Here is a 17039-nt window from a genome sequence, read left to right as displayed (position 1 = left end):
CAAAAGTAGTAAAGAATCCACAGAAATTTTTATTCCTTGAATATTCTTTTAACAAGTTAAATAACAAAGCATGCACAGGCAAAATACAGTCATGTAAATACATGTATTCATGAATGTTCTCTTCACTTAGAAGAAAGTTTTCCTCCTCAGGAGTTTATCCGTATGGTAAGCCACAGCCATGGCTTGTAGATCAGTCTGAAGTGAAGCCCTTCTTCAAACCTCTTCTTGCCCAACAAGATATCTGTTTTTGGGGAAAAAAAGAAAAACACGTTGACATTAAAAACATTTTTAAGGAGACTGGAGAAATGGCTGAGTGGTAAGAATATTTGCTGCATGATCATGAGTTTGGATCCCAGCACCCAAGCACACACCAGACATACTACAAATGCCTGCCTGGCTTGTACTTCCGGCTCTAAGGGATTCCATGCTCTCTCTGCTGGCCTCCACATGCACTCATTGAACACACACAGGCACATGAGTGCATTGATACACAAGCATGGAGACAATCTTTAAAAGAAAAAAAAAAAAACTTTTAAAAGAAGGAGGCCTCCCCAAATTTCCACCATATAGGATAAATTTTGGTCTCTAGAAGTTAGTAAGTAGTAACTATGACCAAGGGTTAAAACTTTAGAAAATAAAGTCTACTGAACCTCTGATCAGAGTGCTGATACTAAGTGCAACCAGAAACTCGATGCCAGAAGAGAAAGCTGGAAAGGAGGAAGCAAACAGCAGCTGGAAGGTACGTACCAACACTTCCTCTTCAAAGCTCTGTTCTCCACACCTGTTAAGCTTCGCTTCTGCCTGAGTACTGGAGCACAGGGATCACCCGATGATTTTGTTGTCTGCGTACATTTAATCGTTGTTAGAAACCTGGCACATTCTGGAAATCCACAGGACCAAGCAAGATCTTCAGCTGTTTGCCCATTCTTATTACATAAGCTGAAATTAGACAAAAGGTGAGTTAAGTGAAAATTATTATTTTTCTAACAGTGGAAATTGTAGCACATACCAACACTGGGTACAGAATAAATAAAAGACACTAACAGGAACTACAAGTCATCCACAGTACACATGCGTGCACACACACATGCATGCACGCACAGCGTGTTCACGCACATGGGAATGGGGGTTAAAGAAAAGCTTAAGGAAATTAAGTTTTGTTCACTGTTGTATACTCAGTGGCTAGCACATTCCACACACTATGGGCATTCCATTATGTATTTTTATTCCATTATCGTATTTCACTCTTGAAGGAATGTGAACGGCTACAAGAGCACTGGTGTTCAATATTCTCTATATTGAGTACCTAAATATAGTCAATGAGAACTTCTAGAGGAAGAGTCTTCCTAAGCTGAAAACTGCAGTGGAATCTGCCAAGAGGAAGGCTTGAACCTCTGAATGTTCAGGATCCATTTCCACTTACTCGATTTGGTAATACTAGATAACACCACTGAAAGGATAACATCAACCAGTTGGGCAAGCATTATTTTTGAGATCATGTATAATTCGGCTTCAGGAGTATGATTAGTTTAATCCGAGAAAACAAAGCCCGCAGCCACTGATTTTATACTCACCCAATCTGGGCATCACTGGCCACGAGGAGGCTAAGGCATTCCAGGCTTCCAACTTTCGCTGCCTTGTGGAGTGGCGTTTCTCCCAAAACATCCTTTAGGACAAGACAGCACATTAGTGTCTCCCCAACACTCTATGAAAGCCAGTGGGCAATCAAATATTAGCTATTTGATTAAAGTTCTCTCATTGTGCTAATGCAGAGTTTCCATCAATACACACAGCAGCCACTTTCAGATACATTAAAACTGAAGGGAATGCCAGCAAACGAGAGTTCTACAGAAGCCAAAGGTTGACAATTAAAAATTTCATCACACTCTAATGAAAACTACTGGAAGAAGTGATGCTGGGCTTGGCTCCCACGTATTACTTCCTGGTCAACTGAGCTTGGACAAACAGCAAGTATTTTTAAAAGTTACTGTAGATGTATACTACATAGCGTGATAGCCAGTGGCCACCTACTGCTAAAGAGCATTTGAAATGTGGCTAAACTGAATTGAGCTATGCTGTAAGAGTAAAATACACACTGGATTGTGAAATACGGAATGAGAGCAAAAATAAACTAGCCCATCAATCATTACTGATATAATTACATACTGAAACAGAATTTGATTAAATTATTAAAATAAACCTCATGGCTTGTTTTTGCTTTATTAATGTGGATAGTCAAGTTTCAAGTTACCATATTGATTGTATACACACACACACATACACACTGGAAATTCTTACATGCTTGTTTATACCAACTGAAACTGGCAGCCAAGTGCAGACTTTGGGTAGAGGGGAGGCTTGTACATAGCAACAATAGGTTACCTAGTTACCTGTTGGTTGAGGTCAGCGCCTGTTTGCAGCTGCCAGAGAAGAAAACAAGCAAGGCCGCCACCTGCAGCTAGGTGAACAGGCGACTGCTCCTGGGGATCCGGGGGTGCGTTGACTGACGCTCCCGTCTCCAGCAAATTCTTGAGGCCATCATCCTGCAGGAAGAGAACAGACTGTCACTGTCCTGCCTGAGCCTGCGCTGAGCTGAAAATCCACCCCCGCCACGGAAAAAAAAAAAAAAGAAAAAGAAAACAAATATTTGATTTGGGAAACCAGCGGTCAGTCAACTGTCACCCTTTCGAGAGCTCCGAAAACGGACCTCTTGCAAGACAGCCTGCAGGACTTAAAGGGGGCGGGAGTCTCACCTCCAGGTTGCAATTAAGCAACAGCATCGCCCACCTAAAGCAGATGACAGGAGTCCCCGGGAGTGCGGAGAAGTTACACGGGCTGCACGCTGGCAGGTAAGAGTGCACGGGACTGCCCCCAACGTGCGGGAGGAACTTAAAGCTCTCCGGGGACTAGCAGGGCGGCTCCTCCCCGCCGCTCCCTAGCCCGGGAGCGCCCCCACGGTCTGTTTCTCCACCGCGCCCTTTTTCCCAGCCCTGCGGCGGCCTCACGTACCCAAACACAGACGCGTGCAGCGAGGAGCCCGGGAGCTGGGAGTGGGTGGAGGGGGGAGGAGCCTTCTGCGCGGCCCCGCCATCTGATTGGCCAGTTCGAGGGCCCCTGGCTCCGCCCCCTTCAGAGCGAAGCCCCGGCGGCCCTGGCACGCGTGCGCGGTGAAGGCGATGGGCGGGGAGGGCGGGAGGCTTCGCTGCTGCCCCGGGGGTGGCGGCCACGCTGCGTGCTGAGCTCCGCACGTAGCACCGGGTGGCGCCGAGCCGGGTCAGCCCTCTGGAGGAGCGGAAGTCGCCCGGGCAGGCTTTCGTGTCTGCGGGCGAGCACGTAGGCCGGAAAGGAGGGAAGCCGAGCCGAGCGGCTCTCCCCCGTACCCCACCCCACCCCAGCCCCCCTCATCCCATCCCGGGACCCGGGCCTCGGCCTCCAGCTGGGCCGGAAGGAAGGAAGCTGAGGCAGGGGACTGGCTGGGCTGCAGCGGCGTTGGGGGGTGGGCGGGGGCGCGCCGACGTGACCCCGACGGAGGGGGTGACCCTAGGGGAACGTCCTCCCAAATTCTCAGCCTGCGCTGCCAGGATTGTGAGACCCCAGGCAGGTCCTGTGAAATAAGCCACCCATTGTCACGCGTCCCCTGACCTGGTCTTGGAAAGAGCTGGTAACTACAAGGTTTGCCAAGACGAAGGAGGGGGGTCATGTGATGGCCCTCGCTGTGGTTATTGGGAACACGGGAAGGGAAACAGAGGAGAAAGCAGCCAAATACTATTTAGGCCAGGTCATTGTTGACCTCTGCGATCTGTTGACAGCATGAAGCCCTGCGCTGTGGCATGAGAAGGTCTCCCATCCACCAAAACCCAGAACTCAGACGGAAACATCAGATAAGCCGAAATCAAAAGGACGCTTGGCAGGATACTTGGCCAGTACTACTCAAAGCAGTCAGGATCATGATAAATCAGGAAGGGCTGAGAAACAGGCCAGAGGAAACGCAGTAATAATTTAGGATGAGATTCTAAAACAAAAAATGGCATCACTGGTAGAATTCATGACAAGCTAATAACTCTAATGTTTGAAATCCTGGTGATGTACCAATGTTGGCTTTCTGATTGTGGTAAAAGTAATGTTAACAATGGGGAGAAGGGGGCGCGGCATACAGATAAGATACTTATGGTAAGCCTCAAATAAAATGTATAATTTAAAACATTTTATGTTGTTTCTTTCTGTAAGCCCTAGCTTTTAAGGGAGGTTTATTAAATATTTAGTTTGCTGTTCAATAGTATTCTGTCTCAATAGTTGTTACAGAAGATAACTGAACCAGTATGAAGCTAGTTTTAAAGAACATGTTTATCACAATCACAGATCTCCCAACTAGCTACAAAGTTTTCAACCATTTAGTTTCACTAACCAATATATTTCTTCGATAAGACACACCGCCCATTGTGGTGATCATTTGACAGGCTTAGACTGTTCCCTAGAACAGGGCTTCATAAACCTTTTTCCACTCGTGATCCCTAAAGAGGCAAGGGCCTGAGAAAATTATGTTTTGATTCCAATTGCATAACTGTATAAAACAGGTACAAATCAAACTTTTTTTCTGATAATAAATCTTAAATTTATTTTAACACAATTCTTTCATATGTGTATAATTTTACAATTTATAAGGTTGTAATGCAATTTGCATACAAACAAGATGAATATGCTTCCTTATTTTTACATAAAAGAAATAGGCTAGTATTTGATATTAAAGAACATAGAGCAACTTCAGCCTTTTTTCAGAATAGGTGAAAATAAATAACCTGTAAAAGATGAAAAGGACCTGGAGAGAATATCTGAATTGGTAAAGTACTTGCTGAATTCAATCTCCAGCTCCCACATTAAAAACAAAACAAACAAATACAGCTACCTGTACCCGTAATTCCAGAGCCATAGGGGTGAATCCCTGAGACTTGCAGACCCTGTCTCAAAAAATATGTATATGTGGTTATCTAAGAACCTGGCCTATAGAAAAATAACAGTGGCAAGTTCTACCTTAGAGCCTATGACTTCCTCGTCCAGGATTATAGAAGCCTCTTCTAAGGAACAGGCTTCAAATCCTAACAGAAGGCAGGAGACAAAGAATTGTGTTTGTTTTTTTTTTTTTGTTGTTGTTGTTGTTTTGTTTTGTTTTCAAGCCAGGATTTCTCTGTGTAGCTTTGCACCTTTCCTGGATCTCGCTCTGTAGACCAGGCTGGCCTCGAACTCATAGAGATCTACCTGGCTCTGCCTCCCGAGTGCTGGGATTAAAGGCATTCGCCACCACCGCCCGGCTGAATTGTTTTTTTTGTTTTTTTGTTTTTTTTTTTATGAGGTGCATTTTTAAAAATATTTGTGGGCTTTTCTGTCTTGTATTTGTTCCTATAGTTTTTGATCAGTCTTATGTTGTACATTTCCCTCACTTTTCTTGGGGGTAATAAAATTCAGATTTTTATAGAAAAAGTAGAAAGAAGAATCCTCATTTCATTTTTGATGTGGAAAAATAATATCACAGTAAGACAAGACATGTTGGAAAGAATTTTCTAGACTCCTTTAGAGTTTCTGCATTCTATTTGTTATTCATTCAGGTTGTAGTAACTAGGTGACTCGAGACAGACAAGAATTTTACAGACGCAAGGTCCATACTAACTGAACCATGTCTACTAAAATCCAAGATGGGAAGGTAGGCTAGGTAGATACGGAGGAGGAGAAGGGAGGGGAGGGAAGAGAGAATGGCTGTCAATAAACTACACCTAAGATAAGATCCCAAGTGACCTATTTATTCCTCCTTTGGAACTTTCTCAAGGCTCTCAAATGGTTCCACCAGCTGACTGATCAGCATGAATCAGGGAAGGATATTTCAGACAGAAAGTAGGACAGACAGAAAGTGGGACAGTGAGAATGGGATCCCTTCCCTCCCGATTTCAAATAAAAGACCGCCTTCTCCTCTCAGAAGACAGCTCCTCTCTGTCTTGCTCTAAAATTGAAGTCTCTGACTTCCTCTGAGAAAGACACGCCATTTGCCAGAAGACGAGAGACAACTGGACTTACCTGTTGCTCCAGAGCCAGCTCAGGACTTGGGGCAGGGACAGGCAGCCTTGTGGACCTCTAGTGATTGTTTTCTAAATAGTTGAGTGCCTCTGCTTGAGATGCTTCTCATAGTCACGAAGACAGCAAATCAATTAAAATTTTTTTCTGCTTCAGATTCTTGTCACTTTTGTATGATTGTTTCTGTTCTGAACTGTTAGCACACTGGGAGGGTGAGGAACAATTTTCCATATAAAAGTTTTATTCCTGTACTTCACTTCATGATCTCCAAAAGCAGGAAATTGTCTCTCTTCACCATGTACTCATAACTACAATGGCATGAGCTTTTCTGTACAAACATTTATATATATATATATAAAACCAATATATTTCTTCGATAAGACACACTGCCCATTGTGGTAATCATTTGACAGGCTTAGACTGTTCCCTAGAACAGGGAATATATATATATATATATATATATATATATATATATATATATATAATTCATATATATATGAATTATAAGCATATCTATTATGATTTACCACTGGGTGTTGAATGAAATCCACTCAAGAAAGGAGCTGATAATATGTGAGGCCCTAGGTTTAATCCCTGATATTAAAAAGGCAAAAATAAGGGAGCTAAAAATAGAAAGCAAAGTTCCCCTGTGGGGCAGACAGGCTCAAACTGCTTGAAGCCTGACTCCGTGGTTTGTGCTGCCTTATGCAACTAGAGTCCAACTGGAAATAGCCACTGGTGCCTCATCTCCATGGCCAGTTTTGGGATGGAAAGTAGTGTTATAAAACCTACTACCCCTGAATAGTGAGGCCCTTGAACTCTATTCAAATATGACCCAACTCAAAGGGCCCTGGAGGCAAGGCCAGGTAACTTCTTCATAAAAAGGACTCCCTTTGAGGGACACAAGTCTCTCTCTGAGAACTGACCCACAGTCTTTCCGTCTACAGTTAAAACTTTTCCATCACTTTTGTCTGGGTCTTTTGGTTGTGGGTCTTTTAGACTCATACCTTGGACACACCCAATACTGAACACACACAAAAGGACCTGGCAGCCAGCGCTGGCCAACAAAGGTTTCCAAACAGGAAATGGCTGGATGAAAGACAGGATGGATGAAGCATGCAAATCCTATTTTTGCAGTTGGTGTTAAGGTTTTGAATATGTCATCTTTCTTCGTTGGTTTCAATGCTCACAGAATACAAGGTAAATTGGAGAAAAATAAAGGAAACGCTACTTGGTTCTCAGTGAATGCTACCATAACATAGCAGGTTATAATAGGCATATTACCTTTACTTCTACCTTTTCCTTCTCATTCAGAGAATGATGTAAACTTGTCACACTCAAAAGGAATGGAGCAAGTACTTTCACTTTAAGTAAACAAATGGGCTTTCCTGGGAAGGAAAGAAAAGGAGAATCATCACTGCTTGCTTCAATATTGTCTTGGCAATCATGAACATCTTGCCACAAATCATTGACAATGGTTTTCTCTTTCTCTCACATATGGATAGATCATGCTTTCAGTTTATATATGACTGTTACTAGCTTGTCTCATGGATACTGGCAGAAGACAAGACTCCTGGGTCAGAGTCAGATGACCCTACTGCTCACTGAAAACACAGCAGCTAGTGTTGATGGCATGATATTTGGACCAGTTCTACAGCCCACCCCGTCCCCCAGTTCTCACAGAGGTGTCTCGAAAGGCACAACCAACAGGGATGCTTAGTATACACAGAAGACTCATTATGAAAAGGGCATACTAACCTTGAGCAATTCAATGCCTGTGAGGAAAGCAAGCCTGCCCTTTGTCTGTGGGGACGCATAACTGTTGTAGAATATTATTTTAAGGTGTGTTACTTCTGTTTATGTTGCCTTTGTTTAACTCTGAAGCTGTGTTACTGTGCCTGTCTAAAACACCTGATGGTCTAATAAAGAGCTGAATGGCCAATAGTGAGGCAGGAGAAAGGATAGGCAGGGCTGTCAGGCAGAGAGAATAAATAGAAGGAAAAATCTGGGAGAAAGAAAAAAAAGAGAGAGAGGAGCCAGAGAAGGAGGAGGACTCTAGGGTCCAGCCACCCAGCTACACAGCAAGCCACAAAGTAAGAAACAAAGAAAGGTATACAGGAATAGGAAAGGAAAAGCCCAGAGGCAAAAGGTAGAGGGGATAATTTTAAGTTAAGGAAAGCTGGCTAGAAACAAGCCAAGCTAAGGCCAGGCATTCATAATTAAGAATAAACCTCCATGTGTGATTTATTTAGGAACTGGGTGGCGGGCCCCCCAAAAGAGCAAAACCCCCCAAACCACATTACCTTATCCTTGGAGGTTACTAACTGTAAACAGGCCCCCGAGAAAGGCTCAAGGAAGAACACATAGCATCTCAAATTCTTCATACATTCAGCACCCTCCATGGATTGCCTCTCCCTGCCCCTATTCAGTTCTCTGTAGCCCTGGCTGTCCTGGAACTCACTCTGTAGACCAGGCTGGCCTCAAACTCCGAGATTCGCCTGCTTCTGCCTCCTAAGTACTGGGGTTAAAGATATGCGCCACCACAGCCTAGCTGGATTGCCTCTTTTAATAGGACAATGGTCTAAGTGGATTGTCTGCTGGATTCATGACTGGCTAGGGACAAATATTTAGGAAGGGGTGGTGTGAGCTGTTGTCAGTGTTCAGAGCAGCTGACTTTCAAAGGCATAGGGACACTCAGATCCTCATCTGAGAAGGGAATGTCGTCTGCTTCACCCACTGTTCCTCACCAATTCACAGGTCCTGGTTACAGAGTTATATCTGGTTATACTCAGTGGGTAAAATCACTTAGAGTGCCAAGACTTCAGCACCTGCGTTTAATCCCAGGAGCCACATGGTAGAAAGGGGATAACTGAGTCCTGCAGCCTGATCTCTGACTTATGAGCTCATGCATACACACACACACACACACACACACACACACACACACACACACACACACACGCACACGCACACGCACACGCACACGCGCGCGCGCGCGCGCACACACACACACACATAAACACACATAATAAAAAATTCAAAAGCACAGGTTCTTTTCTGATTATATATTATCAATGAATGCTCACACTTTCTATCCCAGGATGGTCTAAGTTCATGATATAGTATGCACACAGCTGTTCAGCTTCAGATAATTTTATGCTGAATGTCAAAATTTGGCAGAATGAATACAGACTCTCAAATTTAAAATCTTTTCTTAGCTCTCGCCTCTCATCTTGAAAGCACTAAATTTGAATCACCTCCTCTAGCAGTCCTGCCTGTTAAAAATCAGAGTGGAAATTACCGCTCAGAAATTGGCTTTTGTTAGATACAGTCTCATGACTGTGGGGACCATCCATGATCAGGCCTAGGGGTGGGAGAGCAATTATAGGTATTATGTGAACATTAGGAAAGTTAGATTAAAGTCAAAATTAGGGAACAGAGCAAGGCTTGCTCTTCTCCTCCAAGATACATGTGTTCGCAGCATGGGTTGTCAGTTCTCCGTGTCCAAGGTACAAACTTGAGAGGATGGAGCTGTGTGAGCCAAAGTTACATTTTTAGTTTTAATTACTGTGCCTTAGAGATCTATAAAACAAAAATGCCTCTGATCTGCAAACCCCTTGCCCAAGGACAGATAGTTCCTAAAATGCTGGAGGCTGTTGTTAATGGGAGATAACAAGCCACATGCTTTCACTTCCCTAGACAAGTTTGTTTGACCCATCAGTACTGGATGTACTTGATCACATGTGGGTGGGAGTTACCTAGGCAGGAAATATGTCAGGATACCTGCTTGTTCCTGATGGGACCTGATGGGAAATGCAGTGAATTATGGGTTTTCCTTCTTAAGCCCACGCCATATTTGATTCTGGGCAGTTTCCTGGGAACCTGGGTATAGACCTGGCCAGGGCCCATCCACCTGGCCAGTATTTAATTAAAGCTTGCTTCATTTTGGGCTTTAAACTGTGGTGGTAGTCTTATTCTTGATGGGTGGGATTAACAGCAGCACTGATTTCTACAGACTGCAGGGCCATTTTCTCAAACTATCAGCTTATTAAAGTGGCGGGCCCACATTTCTAACATATATAAACATTATATTTACTTTGCTTTTTTTATTTTTATTTTTAGGAGAGAGAGAGAATAAAATAGTATGTGGGTGCCCTTGCCAACCAACAACCTTGATATTAGGTGAATCACCTCCCTCAATTGCATGTGTATTCAACAAAGCTCAAAATGATCCCCATTTCCTCAAGTTTTATAGGAGTCAGAACTTTAAAAAACAAAAACCAAACAACAAAAAAGCCCTAACATTTAGTAGGAGCTGAATGAATCCTTTTCTTGGCTGTTTTTCAGGTTCTCTGAAATACTTCTTCTTAAGCCACTAAAACAACAGAAACCATGTGCAGCCCTATTGTCGAAGACAACAATGTGAATTTAAATGAGGTACGGTATTGTTTGTGCTTTCTTTTATTTCTGGTGCCTTTCTTGGACTTGCCAAGGGTTCTCTAAACCAGTCGATGTCAGTCTCTGGGTTGCAACCCCTTTGGGAGTTAAATATCAGATATCCTGCATCTCAGAGATTTACCTTATGATTCATAACAGTAGCAAAATTACAGTTAGGAAGTAGCAATGAAAATAATTTTATGGTGGAGGTCACCACAACATGAGGAATTGTGTTAAAGGGTCCCAGCATTAGGGAGGTTGAGAGCTGCTGCTCTAAACCATTTTGGAAATTAATAGCATATGGCGTTAATGTCTTCGGTGAAATAAAAACCTGTCATCCGGTTTTCTGAGGGGTGGTCGACAGGGTGCTGTCCTTCTCTTGGGATCATTTTCTTCTAAATATCTTTTTTTTTTAATTTATTTATTTACTTATTTGTTTTTTTAAGATGTATTTATTTATTATGTATACAGAAGAGGGTGCCAGATCTCATTACAGATGGTTGTGAGCCACCATATGGGTGCTAGGAATTAAACTCAAGACCTCTGGAAGAGCAGTCAATGCTCTTAACCTCTGAGCCATCTCTCCAGCCCCATCTTCTAAATATCTTATACATGTTGCTTTGCTCATTTGGGAATTTCACAATCTGTAGTGGGAACTGAAGGTTTTGAAACGCACATAATCTAATTACTTTATTTTTTTTAAGATTTATCTTTATCTTTATGTGTATCTGTCACTCGTGAGCAGACGACAGCAATGGCCAGGAGAGGGTGGTCCTCTCCTGCAGCTGGAGCTACAAGTGGGGGTGACCCACCAAAAGTGGGCTCTGGGGACCAAACTCAGATCCCCTGGATGCACTTTGTTTGTTTGTTTTTAATTAATTAGTTTTTATTTTATGTGTTATGAGTGTTTTGCCTGCGTGTGTGTATGTGCACTAGACATGTGCCCAGTACCTGAATAAACCAAAAGAAGGCATCTGATCCCCTGGAAGGCACTGGGGTTATAAACAGTTGTGAGATGCCACGTGGTTGGTTGGGAATTAAAACCCTGGTGCTCTTAATTGCTGAGCTGTCTCTCCTGTCCTGTAACCAATAACTATGCTTGTTTGCATGTTGGTTGGTTGGTTGGTTGGCCGGTTTGTTTTGGGACAGGGTCTTATTAGGTAAACTAGGCTGGCCTTGAGCTCACAGAGATCTGTCTGGCTCAGCCTCTGAGTGCTGGAATTGAAGACATTAGGTCCATTAACTTGTATATCAAGGAAAGGACACTTTAAGATCCTTCAAAGTACAGATAAAAAAAATTAGCTCCCAGGTACAGACATTTCAGTGAGTTTGTTGTTGTTGTTATCTTAGTAGACCATTTCTCCTTCTTTTGAGTCCCACTCTCATCTAATCAAGCAGCGTGTTGCCTAAAATGGTACCCTGTGAGTATATAAATACAGCTTTCCAATCACACCAAGTTTCTCTTGAGATCTTCGGTAGACCACCAATCAGAGACCTCGCCTGGGAGCTGGCTCCTGATTGGTGGAAGCAAGTTGCAACAGTAGAATGTCAAAGAGCAGAAAAAAAAGAAAGAATAAAAAGCATAGCAACAACAGAGTTTGCTGTCCTCACCCCCCTCAGCCTAGGCCAACCTGGACTCCTTCATCCCAAATGAGGTGGCCCCTACCTTTTATATGAAGGCTCTGATTCACCATACAGCGGTGATCCATCTGGTAACATGGCAATCCAACACAGACCGGAAGAGAAAACTGAGCAGCACAGCTAAAATACAGTGTATTCCCAGGTAAAACAGACGAATGCTTCCATTCAAAATGGATTACTCGGAAAAGCTTCAGTTACAAAGCCACAGAAAGTCCCTAGTGGCCGGAACCATGTGGGTGAGCAGTATTGTCTGTTGCCACTAAGTGGCAGCAGCTGTGAGTGACAAGGCTCACGGATGTGTGTGAACTCACCCTCAGACAGGAATGTCTGCTCACTCAGGGTCCTGTGGCCTGGCAATGTGGGGCAGATGCCTTGAGAGTGGGTTCCAACCAGGAGTGAAGTCTCCCTTTGTGCTTTTCTGGAAGAAGGGATTTTAATCATCATATGTGTTCTCCTTGTTTACAGGATCCACGCTGTGGAGACAGGATGAAACTCACCAGTGAAAAGTTGCCCAAAAACCCTCTCTCTCTCTCTCAATATGCTGCTAAAAAACAGAAATTCTTCCAATGGAAGAAGGAAAAGCCTGGTATAAAATATGAATGTTAAATCTTTGCTTGAATAATATTTTTACTGAAATTCCATGTATGCTAGAATGAACAAGAAAAGAAAGGCGTATCATTGGTTTCCAAGAGGTAGTAATATTACATTCCTTTCTGGCTCTCCTGGAGGTTGGTGACCTTCTTAACTCAGACAGCAAGCTGACCCTGGAGGTGTCTCACAATTCAAGCTTGATTATGATTTTACCCTCAGGACTTAAGGATAGCTTCTAAAAAAGAGAAGTCGGGTGTTGCTTCCCTCAGAGAATGCGACATGGTGCTTTACTGCAAATAGATATTTAAAGCTATTTTTATATAGGCTTTAACAACTCAAGTGGAGATGGTCATTTCATTTGATTAGTACCTTCTAAGGTACTATGGCTCAAGCTAAGCATTTAACTCACCCACAAGACAGCTTTGCCCAAAGGATGCAGAGACTGCATTCGAGTGCCTAGCTAGCAATGAACAGTAGTCCCAAACTCAATAAGCATTTATTGATTATATAAGTTGTTGTATTAGGTGCTGTGATCATGACTTTTCTTGGAGCTAAGTTTTAGGAACTAGAAGTTGAAAAGAAACTGATATTAATAGCATCTAATGAATCCTCTGTTACATATGGCTTTAAGAGAGAATGTTCACATTATATAGTTAATGCAATTTTTACCTTTCTGAATCAGATTATTACCGCCATGCTAATTTGGTGGATACAGCATTGCAGTTCCTAAAAGAAAGAATAAAAAGAGGGGATGCTATGGCGTATTTTCTAAGAGGTCAACTCTATTTTGAAGAGGTACCATTTTTGGTCTTTTTTTTATTTTATTTTGTATAATTGTATTGTTAGGACTTAATTGTTGGGGTTACTTGTTATTAGTGGAGCAATTACATAGAGTAGATAAGGCCTCGGATCCCACCCACGGTGTCACACAAAAGGTAGAGGCAGCAGATGGTCACGGCAAACTTTCAAGTGAGTTTCTTAGACTGTTATGCCTGAGAAATTCTGTGAAATCACATAGGCTATGGTTTTGCGGCTTTATGTGGGGCACACAGATGTAAGATTAAGGGGCTTTCTGAAGCTATTCTAAAGGAGTCATTTTGAAAGATCCATTTTCACACTGTAAGTTGAAAACATACATTTTATGGTTTTATTCACAATATGTAGTATCATTCATAAGCTATTTGCATATTAATAATAATTGAATTCCCTGATTATTTGATATGAAAAGTAGCTTTTCATGTATTTTATACATCATGAGGAGGCAATTCCCTTACTTAGCCACTTTATGGTGGGATAGCTTGGTAGGTAGGCCTAAGAGAAATTCTGTGTGCTATCATATCAGCTTCAGTACTAGAGCTTTGGTTTTTCATCAGACCCCAATGAACTGTCCTCAGTCCCTCAGGATTCTCTGAGTACTCATGAATCATTAGTTCATAATGAAACTAATGATTTAGTACATAAATCATTAGTTTACATCTTCCTGTCTCTCCTACCTTTTGATACTGGTACCTTCATTTACGCTAAATATCTCCTGAGGCGCCAATGTCCTCAGCCTATCTGAGATGGCACAGGTGTCTTAAGACAATGTCTTCTGGGTTTGAGCGGTTCCAATATGGCGCATCACCTGTTAACTGTGTGTCCTTAGGCACAAATGACCATTCGATGCTTCAGGTCAGAGTTACTTTAAACACATAATAAAATGAAATATTCTTTGGGGCTTTCAGGGCTGGTATGAAGAAGCCTTGGCACAGTTTGAAGAAATCCAGGAGAATGATCATCAAGCAATTTATCAGCTAGGAGTGATGTATTATGATGGGTTGGGGACCACCCCAAATGCCGTAAGTTATTGTTTTGTTCGTAGTGTTTAGGATTTCACTGCAATGGATTATTTGATGCCATGTTTGTGTTTTAACAATGTGTCTCCATTTTTACACCTTAATATTTAATTTTTAGTATTTTAAGGAACATTGATGTCACTGTAGACATATATAAAAGGCAAAGGTAAATTCTTTGGGTCCCTTTCCACTCCATCCTCCTTCAGCTCCGAATCTAAGCTAACAGCTTTTTGTCATAATTAGATTCAAATGTCAGAAACAGTGAGCTTCTCTGTACTTGAACTTAAATGACCATCCCCCAACGACTACAGAAATGCTTGATCTTTCTAGTGATTTCCTCCTCCCTATGAACACAAGGACTTATTCTCAAGAAAGGCCTCCATGTTGAAGGTGCCACTCACAAGGTGAGAAAGTCTAGTGAAATAAATATGCACTGCCGCTTCTAATTCATTGGGTGCCACTTAGGACCATTCCATCTCTCCTGGAAAACATAGTTTACCACTGCGTGTAGTTGGCTGTTTTTTTATTCTTTCGGTTCTTTTCTCCTTTGAGGCCCCCATCACCCAGCTCTCAAATAAATACACACAGGGGCTTATTCTTACTTATACATGCCCGGCCTTGGCTTGGCTTGTTTCTTGCCAGCTTTTCTTAACAATTATCCCATCCACCTTTTGCCTCTGGGCCTTTTCCTTTTTTTCTGTATATCTTACTTTTACTCTTTCTCCGTGGCTGGCTGGGTGGCTGTGTGGAGGGGTGGCTGGCCCCTTCTTTTCTCACTTTGATCTCTCTTGCTTTTCCTTTTCTTTATTCTCTCTGCCTGCCAGTCCTGCCTGTCCTTTCTCCTGCCTCACTAATGACCGTTCAGCTCTTTATTAGACCATCAGGTGTTTTAGACAGGCACAGTAACTCAGCTTCACAGAGTTAAACAAATGCAACCGAAAAGAATGCAGCACATCTTTGCATCATTAAAGCAAATGTTCCAAAGCATAAACAAAAGTAACACACCTTAAAATAATATTCTACAACAACTGAATTTCCTTTGTTGCGGTCTAGGGACAGGCAAGAGCTCAGATTCTTTTTCTGGACATAGTTCTCATGATTAACAATGTGCCCTTCTATATGTTGAAAGGTTTCCTGAAAAGATTATAGACATCCCATGAACTCTCACATTAGAAATTTCACATAAAATTTACATAAAAGAATTCTTTTTTTTTTTAAGATTTATTTTATTTATTATGTATACAGAAGAGGGAACCAGATCTCACTACAGATGGTTGTGAGCCACCATGTGGTTGCTGGGAATTGAACTCAGGACCTCTGGAAGAGTAGTCGGTGCTCTTAACCTCTGAGCCATCTCTCCAGCCCTACATAAAAGAATTCTTATACACTGTACAAATAGTACAGATGTCTATGGTTTTCAATTTTGAGGGGCCAAAGTCAGAAATAGGCACTGTGGGGAAAGATTTTGATAACCTTGCCTGAGAAATTACATGGTCAATTTGCTATAGATTTTCTCAGTTGCACAATGTGAGTCTTTAAGGGTCATTTATAAGCTTCTATAATTCACCACACAAAAAAATGTTCCTTGCTAGCATTAGCTCTCAACATGCTGTTGAAAATATTTTCCCTTATTTTTAAAAAAATGATTGCAAAGCTATACAAATATGGATAAGATTTAGAAAATAAAATTTGAATCTCTTCAAATTCTACCATCAAATGTGAATACTTATTATTGGTACACAATTATGATGAAGGTATTAATATGACATAGATTATGTTTATTGACAAAGGACACCCAAAATTCTTAGGTTAAAAAATGATAGAGTCAGCAAAATGGTTAAGTAGGTAGAAGTGCTCACTGAGCAAGCAAACCTGAGTTCGATCCCTGGACCTCAAGGTAAAAGAAGAGAATTAAGTTGCAAAAGTTGTCTTCTTGTCTCCACACATGCACCATGGCATGTGTATACCCTCACTAGATTTTTAATTTAAAAAAAATAATAAAAATTTAAACATTAAAATGGGATGGCTAGTACAGTCCTATACAAAAATTTTCTGTGTGTATTTTTATATGCAATCTATCCATAATAAAATATGTGACAGGATGTATCTTGGTTATATGCAAACACTACGCCACTTTGTATAAGGGACCTGAGCATGCATGACTTTTGTGTGCATGGAGGTCTTGAAACCAGTCACTGAGGATGTCAAAGAATAACTGTGTATTTGTATTGCATGAGTATGTGTGTCTACACACACACATACACACACACACACACACACACACACACACACACACACACACACACTTATTTATATACATAAACACTTTGAGAAAAAAAGACCATATAATATATACCAATCTGTGATATATTTTTTTTACCATAATAATTTTGAATGTCCTTCCTTGTTATTGAACATAATCTACATTATCACTCTAATACCTGCACCATTACCAATTACTCATCAGTAATAATT

At 41.8% G+C, this 17039-nt stretch overlaps 2 protein-coding genes across 5 annotated transcripts in view; one reads left to right on the top strand and one right to left on the bottom strand.

The window, feature by feature from the left end:
* Positions 1–9: 9 nt before the first annotated feature.
* Ankrd37 (ankyrin repeat domain 37) lies at positions 10–2909 on the bottom strand. Its single transcript, XM_006970880.4, has 5 exons — positions 2754–2909; positions 2391–2543; positions 1575–1666; positions 748–939; positions 10–241 (listed from the first exon to the last, which is right to left on the bottom strand). Coding segments are annotated over exons 1-5 (465 nt in total). The 5' UTR covers positions 2781–2909; the 3' UTR covers positions 10–240.
* Lrp2bp (LRP2 binding protein) overlaps positions 2426–17039 on the top strand; it is a 29995-nt gene continuing 15381 nt past the window's right edge. Inside the window, exons 1-6 of one of the 4 annotated variants that reach the window (XM_076553367.1) lie at positions 2426–2849; positions 10408–10497; positions 12118–12280; positions 12604–12724; positions 13412–13524; positions 14454–14567. In XM_076553367.1, coding sequence (XP_076409482.1) covers positions 12625–12724; positions 13412–13524; positions 14454–14567 — 327 coding nt within the window. In that variant the 5' untranslated portion in view covers positions 2426–2849; positions 10408–10497; positions 12118–12280; positions 12604–12624. Of the gene's footprint in view, positions 2850–10407; positions 10498–12050; positions 12281–12603; positions 12725–13411; positions 13525–14453; positions 14568–17039 lie in introns of those variants that run through there. The other 3 variants (XM_015998069.3, XM_076553368.1, XM_006970882.4) reach the window with 3 other exon arrangements.

This window comes from Peromyscus maniculatus, chromosome 17 (genome assembly GCF_049852395.1).
Source record: "Peromyscus maniculatus bairdii isolate BWxNUB_F1_BW_parent chromosome 17, HU_Pman_BW_mat_3.1, whole genome shotgun sequence".
NCBI classification, from domain to species: Eukaryota; Metazoa; Chordata; class Mammalia; order Rodentia; family Cricetidae; genus Peromyscus; species Peromyscus maniculatus.
The sequence above is the reverse complement of the archived record's forward strand: the minus strand, read 5'-3'. Positions and strand labels throughout refer to the sequence as shown.